The sequence below is a fragment of the Hyperoodon ampullatus genome (assembly GCF_949752795.1).
Source record: "Hyperoodon ampullatus genome assembly, chromosome: 15".
Taxonomy (NCBI): Eukaryota; Metazoa; Chordata; class Mammalia; order Artiodactyla; family Ziphiidae; genus Hyperoodon; species Hyperoodon ampullatus.
In genome coordinates this window covers 36,856,380-36,869,982 of record NC_136928.1, presented here as the reverse complement: position 1 = coordinate 36,869,982, position 13,603 = coordinate 36,856,380, and the positions used below count along the sequence as shown (strand labels likewise).

At 42.0% G+C, this 13,603-nt stretch overlaps 1 protein-coding gene across 2 annotated transcripts in view; it reads left to right on the top strand.

Moving 5' to 3' along the window:
- The window catches only part of COMMD1 (copper metabolism domain containing 1), a gene marked incomplete at its 5' end in the record, with an annotated part of 180,849 nt that extends 173,625 nt beyond the window's left edge, over positions 1 to 7,224 (top strand). For both annotated transcript variants that reach the window (XM_079720436.1, XM_079720434.1), the window contains one exon: positions 7,024 to 7,224. In XM_079720436.1, the coding sequence (XP_079576562.1) occupies positions 7,024 to 7,131 (108 nt within the window). In that variant the 3' untranslated portion in view covers positions 7,132 to 7,224. The remainder of the gene's footprint in view (positions 1 to 7,023) is intronic.
- Between the last annotated feature and the right edge of the window lie 6,379 nt (positions 7,225 to 13,603).

The window sequence follows — 13,603 nt, the reverse complement described above, 5'->3', positions numbered from 1 at the left end:
CAGGTTTGAAAGTGTCCATATTGAGGGTCAGATGTAGGTGTTAGTGGGCAATGGATTGAACCAAAGAGCTGGGAATTCTGGGCTTCATGTAAGTGGGGCTAGTCTCTGGGTTTCTTTTGGTTTGAGTGGTAAAATGAAGATTGATGGTACCTTTACCTTTCACTATACACTGAAGAGGAGCAGATATGTGTCAGCCTGCTTTGAAATCTTTGGGGGAAGAAGAATAGTGATAGTCTTGGTTTAGCAGTACAGAATTTGGCCAATGAAAGAACCACTCATTCTTGCAAGGTCAAAACTATTTTCTCCCTTTCAGAAACAAGTCAGGTTGCCTGGGCCAAAATACATTTTCCTTTTGACCACACATTGGCAGGACAGGCATGTCCAGTTTTCTTCTAGGTCATAGCTCTAGATTTTTTCCAGCTAAGAAATATTCAACCAAAAGAATCTCAGGGTCCTGTTCTTGGCCTATTCCCACTTTCTCTCTTCTTAGAAATTCAAACAGCTTTGAGTGGACAGTGTTCTTGGGATCTCATTGCCTTGTTGGGTCACAGGCCCTGAGCCTGCAGGTGAAAATGAAAGCACCCCAGCAGAAGGATGTGTGTGTGTTTGTGTGTGTGTAAATTCAGCCTTTGGATTTCATTGAGATTATCTTGCTAATGCCCCTTTATAAGGTTCACTAGGTTTTCCTGGTGCCTAGTGACCTTGGTGATCAGGTGATTAGAAAGGCACGGAGAGTATGGATCTGGGATCTGACTAGCTTAAGGTACTTCATCTGTGGATCTGTGCATCTGATATGGGTTATGTGATAAGGAGAAGGATTTGCCTTTGGTACTTTCCTACTTTTATGTTTTGTGCCCTACCTATTCATCCCACTTCCCCCAGTCCCTCTTAATAGTAGGTACCCTATGTTTTAGGGCAGGCTACTTGGGTTCATCCTTTCTGGAGGAAAATAAATCTCTTGATTTAAGTTGTAGAAAGCTGTTAATGACTTTTTTGTATTACCTCTCCTGGGAGTATTTCTGTTTTAAAGACATTATCTAGGCTGAGAACAGTAGTCCTGGTTACTAACGGAAGGGAAATATTTGGGATAAGAAGACCTTTCTGGCTTAAATTGCTACCATATGGGTATGATTTTCAAAAGTAGTTATGTGAAGTCACAGTTAAAGTTCCTCTAATTTCCTTTTCTATAAAACTTTTTGCAGAGCTGCTGTGATTTAGTCATACTAAACAGTTTAAATTTCACTTCCTTTTCCCATCTTGTAGAAATACTTAAAAGATGGACCAAAAAGGAGGAGGAAGTCAAGCAGCAGAGATCCAGATAATAGGTTTCTGAATAATGAAGATCTGATGTTATTTTTTTTTAAATTTTGCCACTTTATATAAAACCTGTGTGCACCACTTGGAAAGTTGAAGTTAGGTGCCTTAGATTTGTTTAGCAGTAACTTATATCTGTGGTAGATCTGAAACTCCCTGGATATCTAATGTCTGTTTTCTCCCTTGAGTTTCTAGTTAACTGATTAAAAATTCATGTTTTCTCATAAAGTTTATCTTTTAATATAATAAGAATTTATGAGGGTGGGGACTTTTAAATTTTTTTAAGCGCTTTAAACTTCTATTGTCAGGTTGTCCTCACAAAAGTGTTTTGAAATGCCTGAATGACATCACCAGAAAACTCAGTAATTGTTATCCAGTGATGGTTAATGCTTTTATACTACACTGGTAATACTCTCTCTTCTTCTAGGAGATTGCAGGAATATGGATAAATACTTCCTCTAGAAAGTGCTCCAGCTCTGAAAGTACCATGTCTTAGTCCCACATATGGTCTTAGCACATTATGGACATCTGTTGAGTTTTGGGGTGAATCATTTTAATTTAGTTGCTTGGTCATTAAGTTTCAGTCGTAGCTTCCAAAAGAGTCTGATTTTAGTATTTTCTGATCTTCAGTAGCATAATTTGTTTTGTGATTTACAGTATAATTTTTTTTTCCCTTTTGGAAAATTGCTTTATCATGCTTTTTACACAGTAGATGTAGGACTTGTCAGCTATTATATTTGAAATGAGGATTTCCTCAGGATTAAAAATGGCCTGAGTAAGGACCATTGATTGTAATTATGTATTGCTAAAAATGTTTGTTGAAAGATTAAAAAACATTATAAATCACAAGTTTTCTTTTGGAAAGTATTGTTTTAAGCTACAGCATAAGCTATCCATTGCTTTAGGTATAGGGTATAAGAACAGGTTGTAGAGATGAGGCCATGTGTCTGGTATCAAGACCCTTGATGCAAATTCTTTATGAAATGTCATCTCGCACGGTTGTTGTTACTATTATTCTTTTTCTTCTTTTTTAACATCAAAATGCTGTTATAATTTTAATATCAAATGATAATAGAAAAAATTAAATACTGGTCCTGGTTCATACTATCATATTTATCACTTAGAGGGCAACCTTTCTGCCAACTTAGGCATGATAAAAATTTTTGCTGGGGCTTCCCTGGTGGCGCAGTGGTTGAGAGTCCGCCTGCCGATGCAGGGGACACAGGTTCGTGCCCCAGTCCGGGAAGATACCACATGCCACGGAGCGGCTGGGCCTGTGAGCCACGGCCGTTGAGCCTGTGTGTCCGGAGCCTGTGCTCCACAACGGGAGAGGCCAAAACAGTGAGAGGCCCACATATCGCAAAAAAAAAAAAAAAAAAAAAAATTTGCTGTGCTCATCTTTGGAGTTTGCATTTGGTGATTATGTACTTTCACAGTCTGAAGAAATTCCTGTTTATACTGAAGTAGTGATTGAGGCCAGAAGTAAAGTAGGAAATAAAGAAATGATACCCTTACATAGAAAATACTGGAAATGGTAGAAGAGAAGGAGTTGGGGGTAAGAGAATAAATATCCTGACCTCTCTCTTCTCTTGTCAGAACCCAACTGTAAGCCAGAGAACAAAGGAGTGACAATCTTATAGGACCTGGAACAAGGCAGAGAAAGGTGGAGAATGGCTATGAAAAGACAAGCAGAGAATAATCAGCACAGTTTTCAGGGAACTATAAAATTTTAATTTTGGGTAAGTGGTCCCTTATGAAGTAACTTGGAGGATTCTTTGCCACAGAGAAGCTATTTTGAGGTCTCCTGAAAGAGTTAGGGAGCAGTATTGGTATAATTCTGAGAAAGCTGCAGAAAGTATGGGATTGAGTGGCGAACACAGATTTACTTATGAAGCTGTTTTAAACTTTTCTTGTGGGCAATGTTCAAAGCCTTTGGGTATCTTATTTATTATGTAATTGATCTTCAGGACACTATTGCCAATTTTGACCTTTGCCGTATGTTCTCCTTCTCTCTCCAGAAGACACAAAGTGGCACAGCTGCAGCTCAGAGGGTTAATTTAAGTTTAGGAAAGGACAGCCCAAACAGAGGGATAGGCTTCATGGCTAAAAGTTTGTGCTCAGCCAAGAGTCCCTTTGTGTCAATAAATGAAGCCATAAGAAAAATTGGAATAGCCTTATGAAAGCTGGTCACCTGTATGTGGCCTTCTGAATCAGCATTGGTTAGCAGGATCCTAAGGCATCCTTTCGCACTCTCATCCTCCATCCCCCAACTTTAGAATTTTTAAGACACCACAACATGTTAGAATTTGCCAAAGTTGTATTCTAATGCTAAATATGACCAATAATTTGGGGATAAAGCTTTGTGGAAACTTTGCATGGGAAATAATACAGAAGATAGGCTATAAGATTTCTATTTTTTCTTATGTTCAGTTTATTCTAAATGGTTCTATTTAGTTATTTATTAAGTCATAGTTCTTTTTATTTTCTACTTTTAGCGCTTTGTCACTGTAGTATCGTTTTGCCAAAGAATTGGTCAGGGTATGCTTCTGGACCTAGATAAGGACGTCATTTAAATGGACAGTACACACAGAGAGGTTATTTAATAGTATGTAGATGGAGAAACCAAACATTTGCTTAATAACAGCCTTCAATTTTTATATAAAATAATAATCAGTTATACTCTCTGACCCTGTTGGGAAATGAGTTTAAGCTAAAACATTAAAGATTTAGGTTTGACAAGTAAGAGTTTCCTGAAGAATGTCAGAGTGGTTACCTGGGAAAGGAGTTCCTTAGGAACATGTAAGATGTCCTTCTCTAGAAGTCATTAAAAGCTAGCTAGGTTTTTTTGTTGTTAGTTTGGAGAGGGTGGCCTCTCAAAGATCTCTTCTTAGGATTTTATGAATTTTTAGCTTTTGTACTTGGAAAGAATATTTGAATATTTTACCTTTGCTTTCTTTTCTAATTTGGAATAGTTACTTAAACCCTTGAATTTAGTACACTGCCATACTCGCTGTGATCACAAAGTACATATTCTTAATAGTGATGCACCTGCTTATTCACCTGCTAACCATTTTCTGGCTCTATCCCATGATGTATCTACACTCTGCTAAGAAGCAAGTTCTAACTCTTGACTCAGATACTTAAATACACGAATTTAGTCTTATCATTGCTCAGTATGACCAGATCAAGATGGATGACTTTGAGAAAAAAATCAAGTGTTTCAGATTGCTCTTGTACTTTCTGCGTCTGGCTTGAAAAGCATCACCTGCATTTCTAAAGATATTTTCAAGTGTTTTAGATGTATTTTCTGTAGGGCACCCCAGCCAAATGCAAAATTTGAACAAAGCTCCATGTGTTAAGCCCCAGTTTAAAGGCCCCTGAATTCCTGATAGAATATTTTGATGACATAACTAGATGAAGCTAGGCCTTGATAATATAGTTTCAGGTAAACTGTTTCTTCAAGAGTCATGTATGGTTACATGTGTCTTTCTAAGACTGTTAGTGTGCATTGTTTCCAGGGGAGAGAGTTGAAGGTTGGGAGTGTGTGGAAAATATTTGTTTAACTTTGGACTCTGTTTAGCCTGCTTTTTCTCTCTAGTATTTGATTCCCCGTAAAAGTAAACCAAGCTTCATTAATACTTAGAGATCCGATCAAAGATAGTTTGAATACTGAAACTTATAACAAATTAATGACCTTCAGTCAAAAAAGATCCTGGCTATTTATTAATAAACTTTGCTCAGGTTTTCCTGTCTCTATGCACATTGTCCTTGATAGGCTCTTCCCATATAAATGGAAAACGAGGTGATTTATTATTGTAACTGACTTCTGCCAGCTTCCTAAATATATATGTTAGACTCTGGTAATTATTAGTTTCTGGACCATTGTTCCAAAGGCCAAATATTTTTAAATGTTTTAAAGTCAGGCTAAAGAGCTCAATAAAACTGAATGAAGAATAAGAGGCTTTCAAATCTGAGACCTGTTCTTAATTTAGCCAAGTGAAGTACCTAATTTGCCATACATTTGCTCTTATTTCCAAAAGGAGATAACCCTGCCTGTAGCTCAAACAAAGGAGCATCTTTCTTTTTTTAAAATCGGTTTTTGCTTTCGACTAAATGAAAACCTGGCAGTTTCTAAGCTCACATATGAGACTATACCCCTTTCCTATTTAAATACATGTTTGAGGAAAAAGTTCCTTGTAGCTAGGGAAAGCTGCCTTTCCTCCCTTTGAAAGACTCTCATCTGAGAGGCCCCTTCTTCCCCCTCTGTACTTGTTTCTCCTGGGTGATGTTCAGTGCTATCAGTATAGACACAGCGCAGCAGCTCACCAACAGCAAAGGTACTTTTACAAAATCAGATCATGAAGGTTCTCCTAGCTGATGACAGAGTGACTCCCTCCCTCTGAAGAGGCGTATTGGTCTTCCTTTGCCTGCCACTTTGAATGGGGGTGGGAAATGCCATGTATTTAGAAAGGAAAATATAGAGAAAAGAACATTGATCTGGTGGCTGTGCCATCAACAAACAGGGATAATAGGCATGTCATTTAACATGCCTGGGGCCTCAATTTCATAACCTGAAAAACAAGGTAGTTGGGTTATATTGTCTCTAAGAATTCATACTGCTCTAAAATTACATGGTTATTGTTCTTTGGGATCTTGAATATGGTCACTCTTAAAATCCTATACTTTTCCCTTGTCTCTCAAGACAGTGTGGACCTAGCATTTGTCCAGTGTACATGAAATTTCTGTCACCACACTTCAAAGGCCTTTTTCTTTGATTTCTACCTAATTTGGGGTTGATTGATCCTAACAGTTATTGAGAGGAATATGTTTGAGGGAAATCTTGGGAGAGTTGGCTTGTAGCAAGTGGAAAGGCCTCAGAAATGTTTAAGGCTGTTTCAAGATCTGGTTATCTTTCAATTATCTGGTTGATGTTTCCCAAGCAACTTGTTCACAGCTTGTCACAGTTTCTAGTATAACCACTAAATCCAGGGTAGCCCAATTCCCAGGCAAACGCAGGGCCAACCTAAATCCTCCTTCCATTGTTTTTATTACAGGGTGCTATGGAGACAGCATGGACTTTGGAGTCAGCCAGAGCTGGGAGTTCACAATCTGACTCTACCTTTTTCTGATTTTGTGATACAGGTTAACCTCCCTGTGTCTCAGGGTCATCATCTATAAAACAGCAATACTTAACTACTTACCTTAAAAATTATTATGGGGGGGCTTCCCTGGTGGCGCAGTGGTTGAGAGTCCGCCTGCCGATGCAGGGGACATGGGTTCGTGCCCTGGTCCGGGGGGATCCCACATGCCGCGGAGCGGCTGGGCCCATGAGCCATGGCCGCTGAGCCTGCGCGTCCGGAGCCTGTGCTCCGCGATGGGAGAGGCCACAACAGTGAGAGGCCCGCGTACTGCAAAAAAAAAAAAAAAAAAAAAATTATTATGGGATTAAATGTGATGACAGACAAGAAGAGCTTCTCATGTGCCTCTTAAAGAGAACAGCAGACGTTTGTATACCTCTTTAGCATTTATGAAACACCTCATAGAAGTAGTTTCATTTAGGGCATTGTGTGGATAAGATATCATTTAGGTATTGAGGCCTGAGTCAGGCTTGCTGGGTAGGGGCCCTGGGCTTTGGAGCTAGGTCACACCAGATCCAGAGCCTTGGCTATCTTGAGGGTCTTGTCTAAAATATCCTTTTATATTTTCCAGGAATCTGAATTTCTGTGTTTGGAGTTTGATGAGGTCAAGGTCACCCAAGTCCTGAAGAAGCTCTCGGAGGTAGAAGAAAGTATCAGCACACTGATGCAGCCAGCCTAGCTGAAGATGGAGCTGTTGAAGCAAAGGTGTTCATGATCCCTCCCCAAGGACCTGCTTTTTAAAAAAAAAAAATCTTATTCCCCCAATAGTATTAAATCCTCAAGTTCAAATCTTGCCTGCCTCAGCTTGCTGCGATTTCATTCTCTCTTCCTTTCATTTACTCTTATAGTTGATCTACTGTAGACGTTCTTATACTTCAGCATACAGAGGCACTCATAAAAGCATTTTTTTTTTAAAAAAAAAGGCCTTAAGGACCCTATCCACAGAGACTTGGATTCAGTAGGACTGGGGTTGGATCAGCTTTAGAAACCCTTGCTATGGTGGCTTATTCCCGGGTAGGATTATAGGAATTTATACATGATAAGTCATGCAAGAATTAGAAAAGGGGAGAAAACATTTTACTCATGCAAATACAAGGCTGACCAAATATGGCCTGAGCTGAGGCCTAGAGGAGCCTGCCTAACCTAGAAGAGGTTTACTGACCTTAGTAAGACATGAAATGCTTCTGGAACTGATTGAGGCATTTGTATTAGTTCTGCCTAAATCTGGGGTGGGGGTGGGGGTCTGGTTTGATCTGAGCTACTGAGAAACTTGGGCTTTTCTGGAACCTAGAACTAAATTGACCTCATCATAAAAGGTCTCCCTTCACTTACCTCAAGTCAGGATTGTGGGAAGGGAAAGTCTCTTGAAGTGATGTGAGGTCTTTACCTCAGAAAATTTTACCTAAGTCATCAAATAAAACTTCTTCAAGACAATTTCTTCAAGAAAACTAGCATAAAAACTAGGTCCTGGGACTTCCCTGGTGGCGCGGTGGTTAAGGATCCGCCTGCCAACGTGGGAGACACGGGTTCAATCCCTGGTCTGGGAAGATCCCACGTGCCGTGGAGCAACTAAACCCGTGCGCCACAACTACTGAGCCTGCGCTCTAGAGCCTGCGAGCCACAACTACTGAGCTTGTGAGCCACAGCTACTGAAGCCTGCACCCCTAGAGCCCTTGCTCTGCAACAAAGAGAAGCCACCACAATGAGAAGCCTGTGCACTGCAACAAAGAATAGTCCCTGCTCGCCACAACTAGAGAAAGCCCGCGTGCAGCAACGAAGACCCAACACTCCCAATAAATAAATAAACAAACAAACAAACAAACTAGGTTCTGGTAGAGAGGTTATACCAAACACCAAGAATATTCTAAGAGGAGGAACTGTCAACTAGTACATTGAGGGTATGGTCCTTGTTGAACAGGTTTTGTCATCTGACACTGATAACATTTAGAAACTTCAGTTGCCTTTGGGATGTAATGTGTCCCGAAAATGTAGCGCTCTTGGTCTGTGGTTACAGCATATGTCAGTTCTAATGAGTTTATTCCAGGGCAGTAATAATTCCTCTTCTGTTAAGCATTTTCTCCTAAATCAGTTTAAAGACATTTTAGGAGCTTTTCCAAAACCCAAGCAGAAAATTTGGCTTCCTCCCTGATTAAAACCATCCCAGCAGTTAGCAGACAATGACCAGAAAGTTTTAAATGTAGCCCCTGTGGACCCTTCAGAAAACATCTTGAAACAGTATGGTAAATAGATTCAGAAAAGGCGCGTGGTTTGGCGAAAGAACTATTAAAACTTGCTTTCTGTTCTCAGGGCTACTGTCACGTGATCCAGGAGAATTTAGATAATGTCTCCTGCTGTAAAATGGAGGAAAAGAATATCTCATCAGGTAATGGGATTCCAGATGTCACTGAAAGGAAGAACTGCAGCTACCATGTTAGTATTGAGTCACATTTCCAATGAAAGTCTATGGAGGCCTGAAGGAACAGTCCATGGGCCCACAGGGAGAGGGCATCATTGTTGTGGTTTGAAGCTCTATTTAGGTCATTTTGTGAAAGTAATAGCCACAAAAGTGGACATGGGCTTTTTTATTATATCCCCAAACCCTAGGTCATTGGTAAAACTGTTAATGCATACTGAATTTTTCAGAATAATGATAATAATAATGAAAGAAACTGGTTGCTGAAGGTGGGCCCCACATTTAACACTAAATACTTTTGAATGCAAGTGGTTTCAGACAGGGTGTGTTTGTGTGTGTTTTATGTTTACTGGTGATTTTTTACTTTCTGATTGCCAAGGGAGTATTATGTTTATTATAGTCTACTGTGAAAATATAGTACTCACTAAGAAGAGTTAAATGACCCATCAACCTAATATACAGAGATAACAAAAAGAAGGCTAGGACTAGAAGAAGAGTTGACTTTCCCTGAATAAATTCCTGGAAGTGGAGCACATGGGTTTTTTGGGGGTTTATTATTATTATTATTGAGGTATAGTTGATATACAGAGCACACAGTTTTTAAGACTTTGATAGGAGGAGGAGGAGGAGGAGGAAGAAAGGCGGGGAGGAACACAAAACCTGCAAGGTTTTTTTTCTTTTGCACGTAATTAAAATTTATTTATTTATTTTTTTTTTTTTTTTTTTTCAAACCCGAGGGGTCCCGCCCGGAGCGGGCGCCTGTCCGGGGCGCCCGGTCCGCGGCGCGGGGCGGCGGCAGGGGCCTGGCGGAGGCTGCCGGGCGGCCGCCATGCGATCAGGCAGTGCGCTGACCGGCCCGGCCGTTCAGCCCGTTCTGGGTCCTCCCTTTGCAGCCCGTGCGGGGCCGTCTCGGAGAGCCCGCGTCGACGGCTGCTCAAACATCAGGATACATCAGAAATTCATCTACACGTGGAACAACTCCAACAGAACACCTACTGAACGCTGACAGAAGACCTCAGACCCCCCAAAAGGCAAGAAACTCCCCACATACCTGGGTAGGTCAAAAGAAAAAAAGAATAAACAGAGACAATAGGATATGGACGGGACCTGCACCAGTGGGAGGGAGCCGTGAAGGAGGGAAGGTTTCTACACACTACAAGCCCCTTCGCGGGCGGAGACTGCAGGTGGCGGAGGGGGAAAGCTTCGGAGTAGCGGAGGAGAGCACAGCAACAGGGGTGCGGAGGGCAAAGCGGAGAGATTTTGGCACAGAGGATCGGTGCCCTTAGGCACACACCAGCCCGAGAGGCTTGTCTGCTCGGCCCACGGGGCGGGCGGGGCTGGGAGCTGAGGCTCGGGTATCGGCTTTCAGTCGGAGCGCAGGGAGAGGACTGGGGCTGGCGGCAGGAAGAGGACTGGGGCTGGCGGCAGGAAGAGAGCCTGAAGGGGTTAGTGCTAGCCCGGAGGGAGTCCGGGGAAAGGGTCTGGAGCTACCGGAGAGGCAAGAGACTTTTTTCCCTTTTGTTGCCTGGTGCGCGAGGAGAGGGCATTCCCCTCCCTCCCCTCTGCCTGAGTGAGCCAGAGCCCCCGAATCAGCAGCTCCTTTAAACCCGTCCTGTCTGAGCGAAGAACGGACGCCCTCCGGCGACCTACGCGCAGAGGCGGGGCCAGGTCCAAGGCTGAGACCCGGGAGTTGTGAGAGCAGAGACAGGGAAATCTCTCTGTGTAGCCTCGGAGGCAGTGGATTAAAGCTCCACGGTCCATTTGATGTGCCCTGCGTCTGTGGAGTGTATGAATGGACAGCGAATCATCCCAAATTGAGGAAGTGGACTTTGAGGACAAGATTTAAGACTTTCCCCCCTTTTTACAACGAATTATCCCAAATTAAGGAGGTGGACTTAGCAAGATTTCAGACTTCTCGCCCTTTTCCTCTTTTTACAACGAATTATCCCAAATCGAGGAGGTGGACTTGGAGAGCAAGATTTTTGATTTTTCCCCCTGCTCTCTTTTTGTGAATGTGTATGTGTAATCTTCTGTGTAAGATTCTCTCTGTATAGCTTTGCTTCCACCATATGTCCCAGGGTTCTATCGGTCCGTGTTTTTTTTTTTTCAATAATTACTTTTTAATTTTAATAACGCTACTATATTTCATACTTTATTCTATTTTACTTTACCTGCTCTTTCTTTTTTTCCTACCTTCCCTTCCTCCCTCCCTCCCTCCGCTCCTCCTTTCCTTCTTTCTTTTTCTTTCCTCCCTCCCTCCCTCCCACCCTTCTTCTTTCCACTTTCTTTTTCTTTCCTTCCTCCCTCCCTCCCTCCTGTCTTTCTTTCTTTCTTCCCTTCCTCCCTCCCTCCCTCCCTTCTTCCATTCACTCTTCCTTTTGCTTTCATTCCTCCCTCCCTCCCTCCTTTCTTTCCTTCTTTCCATCCTCCCTCCCTCCCTCCCTCCTTTCTTTCTTTCTTTTTTTTTTTTTTTTTTTTTTTTTTTTTTTTTTTGTGGTATGCGGGCCTCTCACTGTTGTGGCCTCTCCCGTTGCGGAGCACAGGCTCCGGATGCGCAGGCTCAGCAGCCATGGCTCACGGGCCCAGCCGCTCCGCGGCATATGGGATCCTCCCAGACCGGGGCACGAACCCGTATCCCCTGCATCGGCAGGCGGACTCTCAACCACTGCGCCACCAGGGAGGCCCCCTCCTTTCTTTCTTTCTTCCTTCCTTTCCTCCCTTCTTTCTTTCTTTCCCTCTCTCTTTCTTTCTTCTACTAATTCTTTCTTTCTACTTTTTCTCACTGTTATTCTGAGCCGGGTGGATGAAAGGCTCGTGGTGCTGCAGCCAGGAGTCAGTGCTGTGCCTCTGAAGTGGGGGAGCCAACCTCAGGACACGGGTCCACAAGAGACCTCCCAGCTCCACATAATATCAAGCAGCGAAAATCTCCCAGGGATCTCCATCTCAACACCAGCACCCAGCTTCAGTCAACGACCAGCAAACTACAGTGCTGGTCACCCTATGCCAAGCAACTAGCAAGGCAGGAACACAACCCCACCCATTAGCAGAGAGACTACCTAAAAACATAATAAGGCCACAGGCACCCCAAAACACACCACCAGACGTGGACCTGTCCACCAGAAAGACAAGATCGAGCCTCAACCACCAGAACACAGGCATTAGTCCCCCCCACCAGGAAGCCTACACAACCTACTGAAACAACCTTAGCCACGGGGGACAGATACCAAAAACAACGGGAACTACGAATCTGCAGCCTGCAAAAAGGAGACCCCAAACACAGTAACATAAGCAAAATGAGAAAGCAGAAAAACACACAGCAGGTGAAGGAGCAAGATGAAAACCTACCAGACCTAACAAATGAAGAGGTAATAGGCAGTCTACCTGAAAAAGAATTCAGAATAATGATAGTAAAGATGATCCAAAATCTTGGAAATAAGATAGACAAAATGCAAGAAACAGTTAACAAGGACCTAGAAGAACTAAAGATGAATCAAGCATCGATTAAAAACACAATAAATGAAATGAAAAATACTCTAGATGGGATCAATAGCAGAATAACTGAGGCAGAAGAACGGATAAGTGAGGTGGAAGATAAAATAGTGGAAATAACTGATGCAGAGCAAAATAAAGAAAAAAGAATGAAAAGAATAGAGGACAGTCTCAGAGACCTCTGGGACAACATTAAACGTACCAACATTCGAATTATAGGGGTTCCAGAAGAAGAAGAGAAAAAGAAAGGGACTGAGAAAATATTTGAAGAGATTATAGTTGAAAACTTCCCTAATATGGGAAAGGAAATAGTTAATCAAGTCCAGGAGGCACAGAGAGTCCCATACAGAATAAATCCAAGGAGAAATACGCCAAGACACATATTAATCAAACTGTCAAAAATTAAACACAAAGAAATCATATTAAAAGCAGCAAGGGAAAAACAACAAATAACACACAAGGGAATCCCCATCAGGTTAACAGCTGATCTCTCAGCAGAAACTCTACAAGCCAGAAGGGAGTGGCAGGACATAATTAAAGTGATGAAGGAGAGAAACCTGCAACCAAGATTACTCTACCCAGCAAGGATCTCATTCAGATTTGATGGAGAAATTAAAACGTTTACAGACAAGCAAAAGCTGAGAGAGTTCAGCACCACCAAACCAGCTTTACAACAAATGCTAAAGGAACTTCTCTAGGCAAGAAACACAACAGAAGGAATATACCTACAATAACGAACCCAAAGCAATTAAGGAAATGGGAATAGAAACATACATATCAATAATTACCTTAAATGTAAATGGACTAAATGCTCCCACCAAAAGACACAGAGTGGCTGAATGGATACAAAAACAAGACCCATATATATGCTGTCTACAAGAGACCCACTTCAGACCTAGAGACACATACAGATTGAAAGTAAGGGGATGGAAAAAGATATTCCATGCAAATGGAAATCAAAAGAAAGCTGGAGTAGCAATTCTTATATCAGACAAAATAGACTTTAAAATAAAGACTATTAGAAGAGACAAAGAAGGACACTACATAACGATAAAGGGATCGATCCAAGAAGAAGATATAACAATTGTAAATATTTATGCACCCAACATAGGAGCACCTCAATACATAAGGCAAATACTAACAGCCATAAAAGGGGAAATCGACAGTAACACAATCATAGTAGGGGACTTTAACACCCCACTTTCACCAATGGACAGATCATCCAAAATGAAAATAAATAAGGAAACAC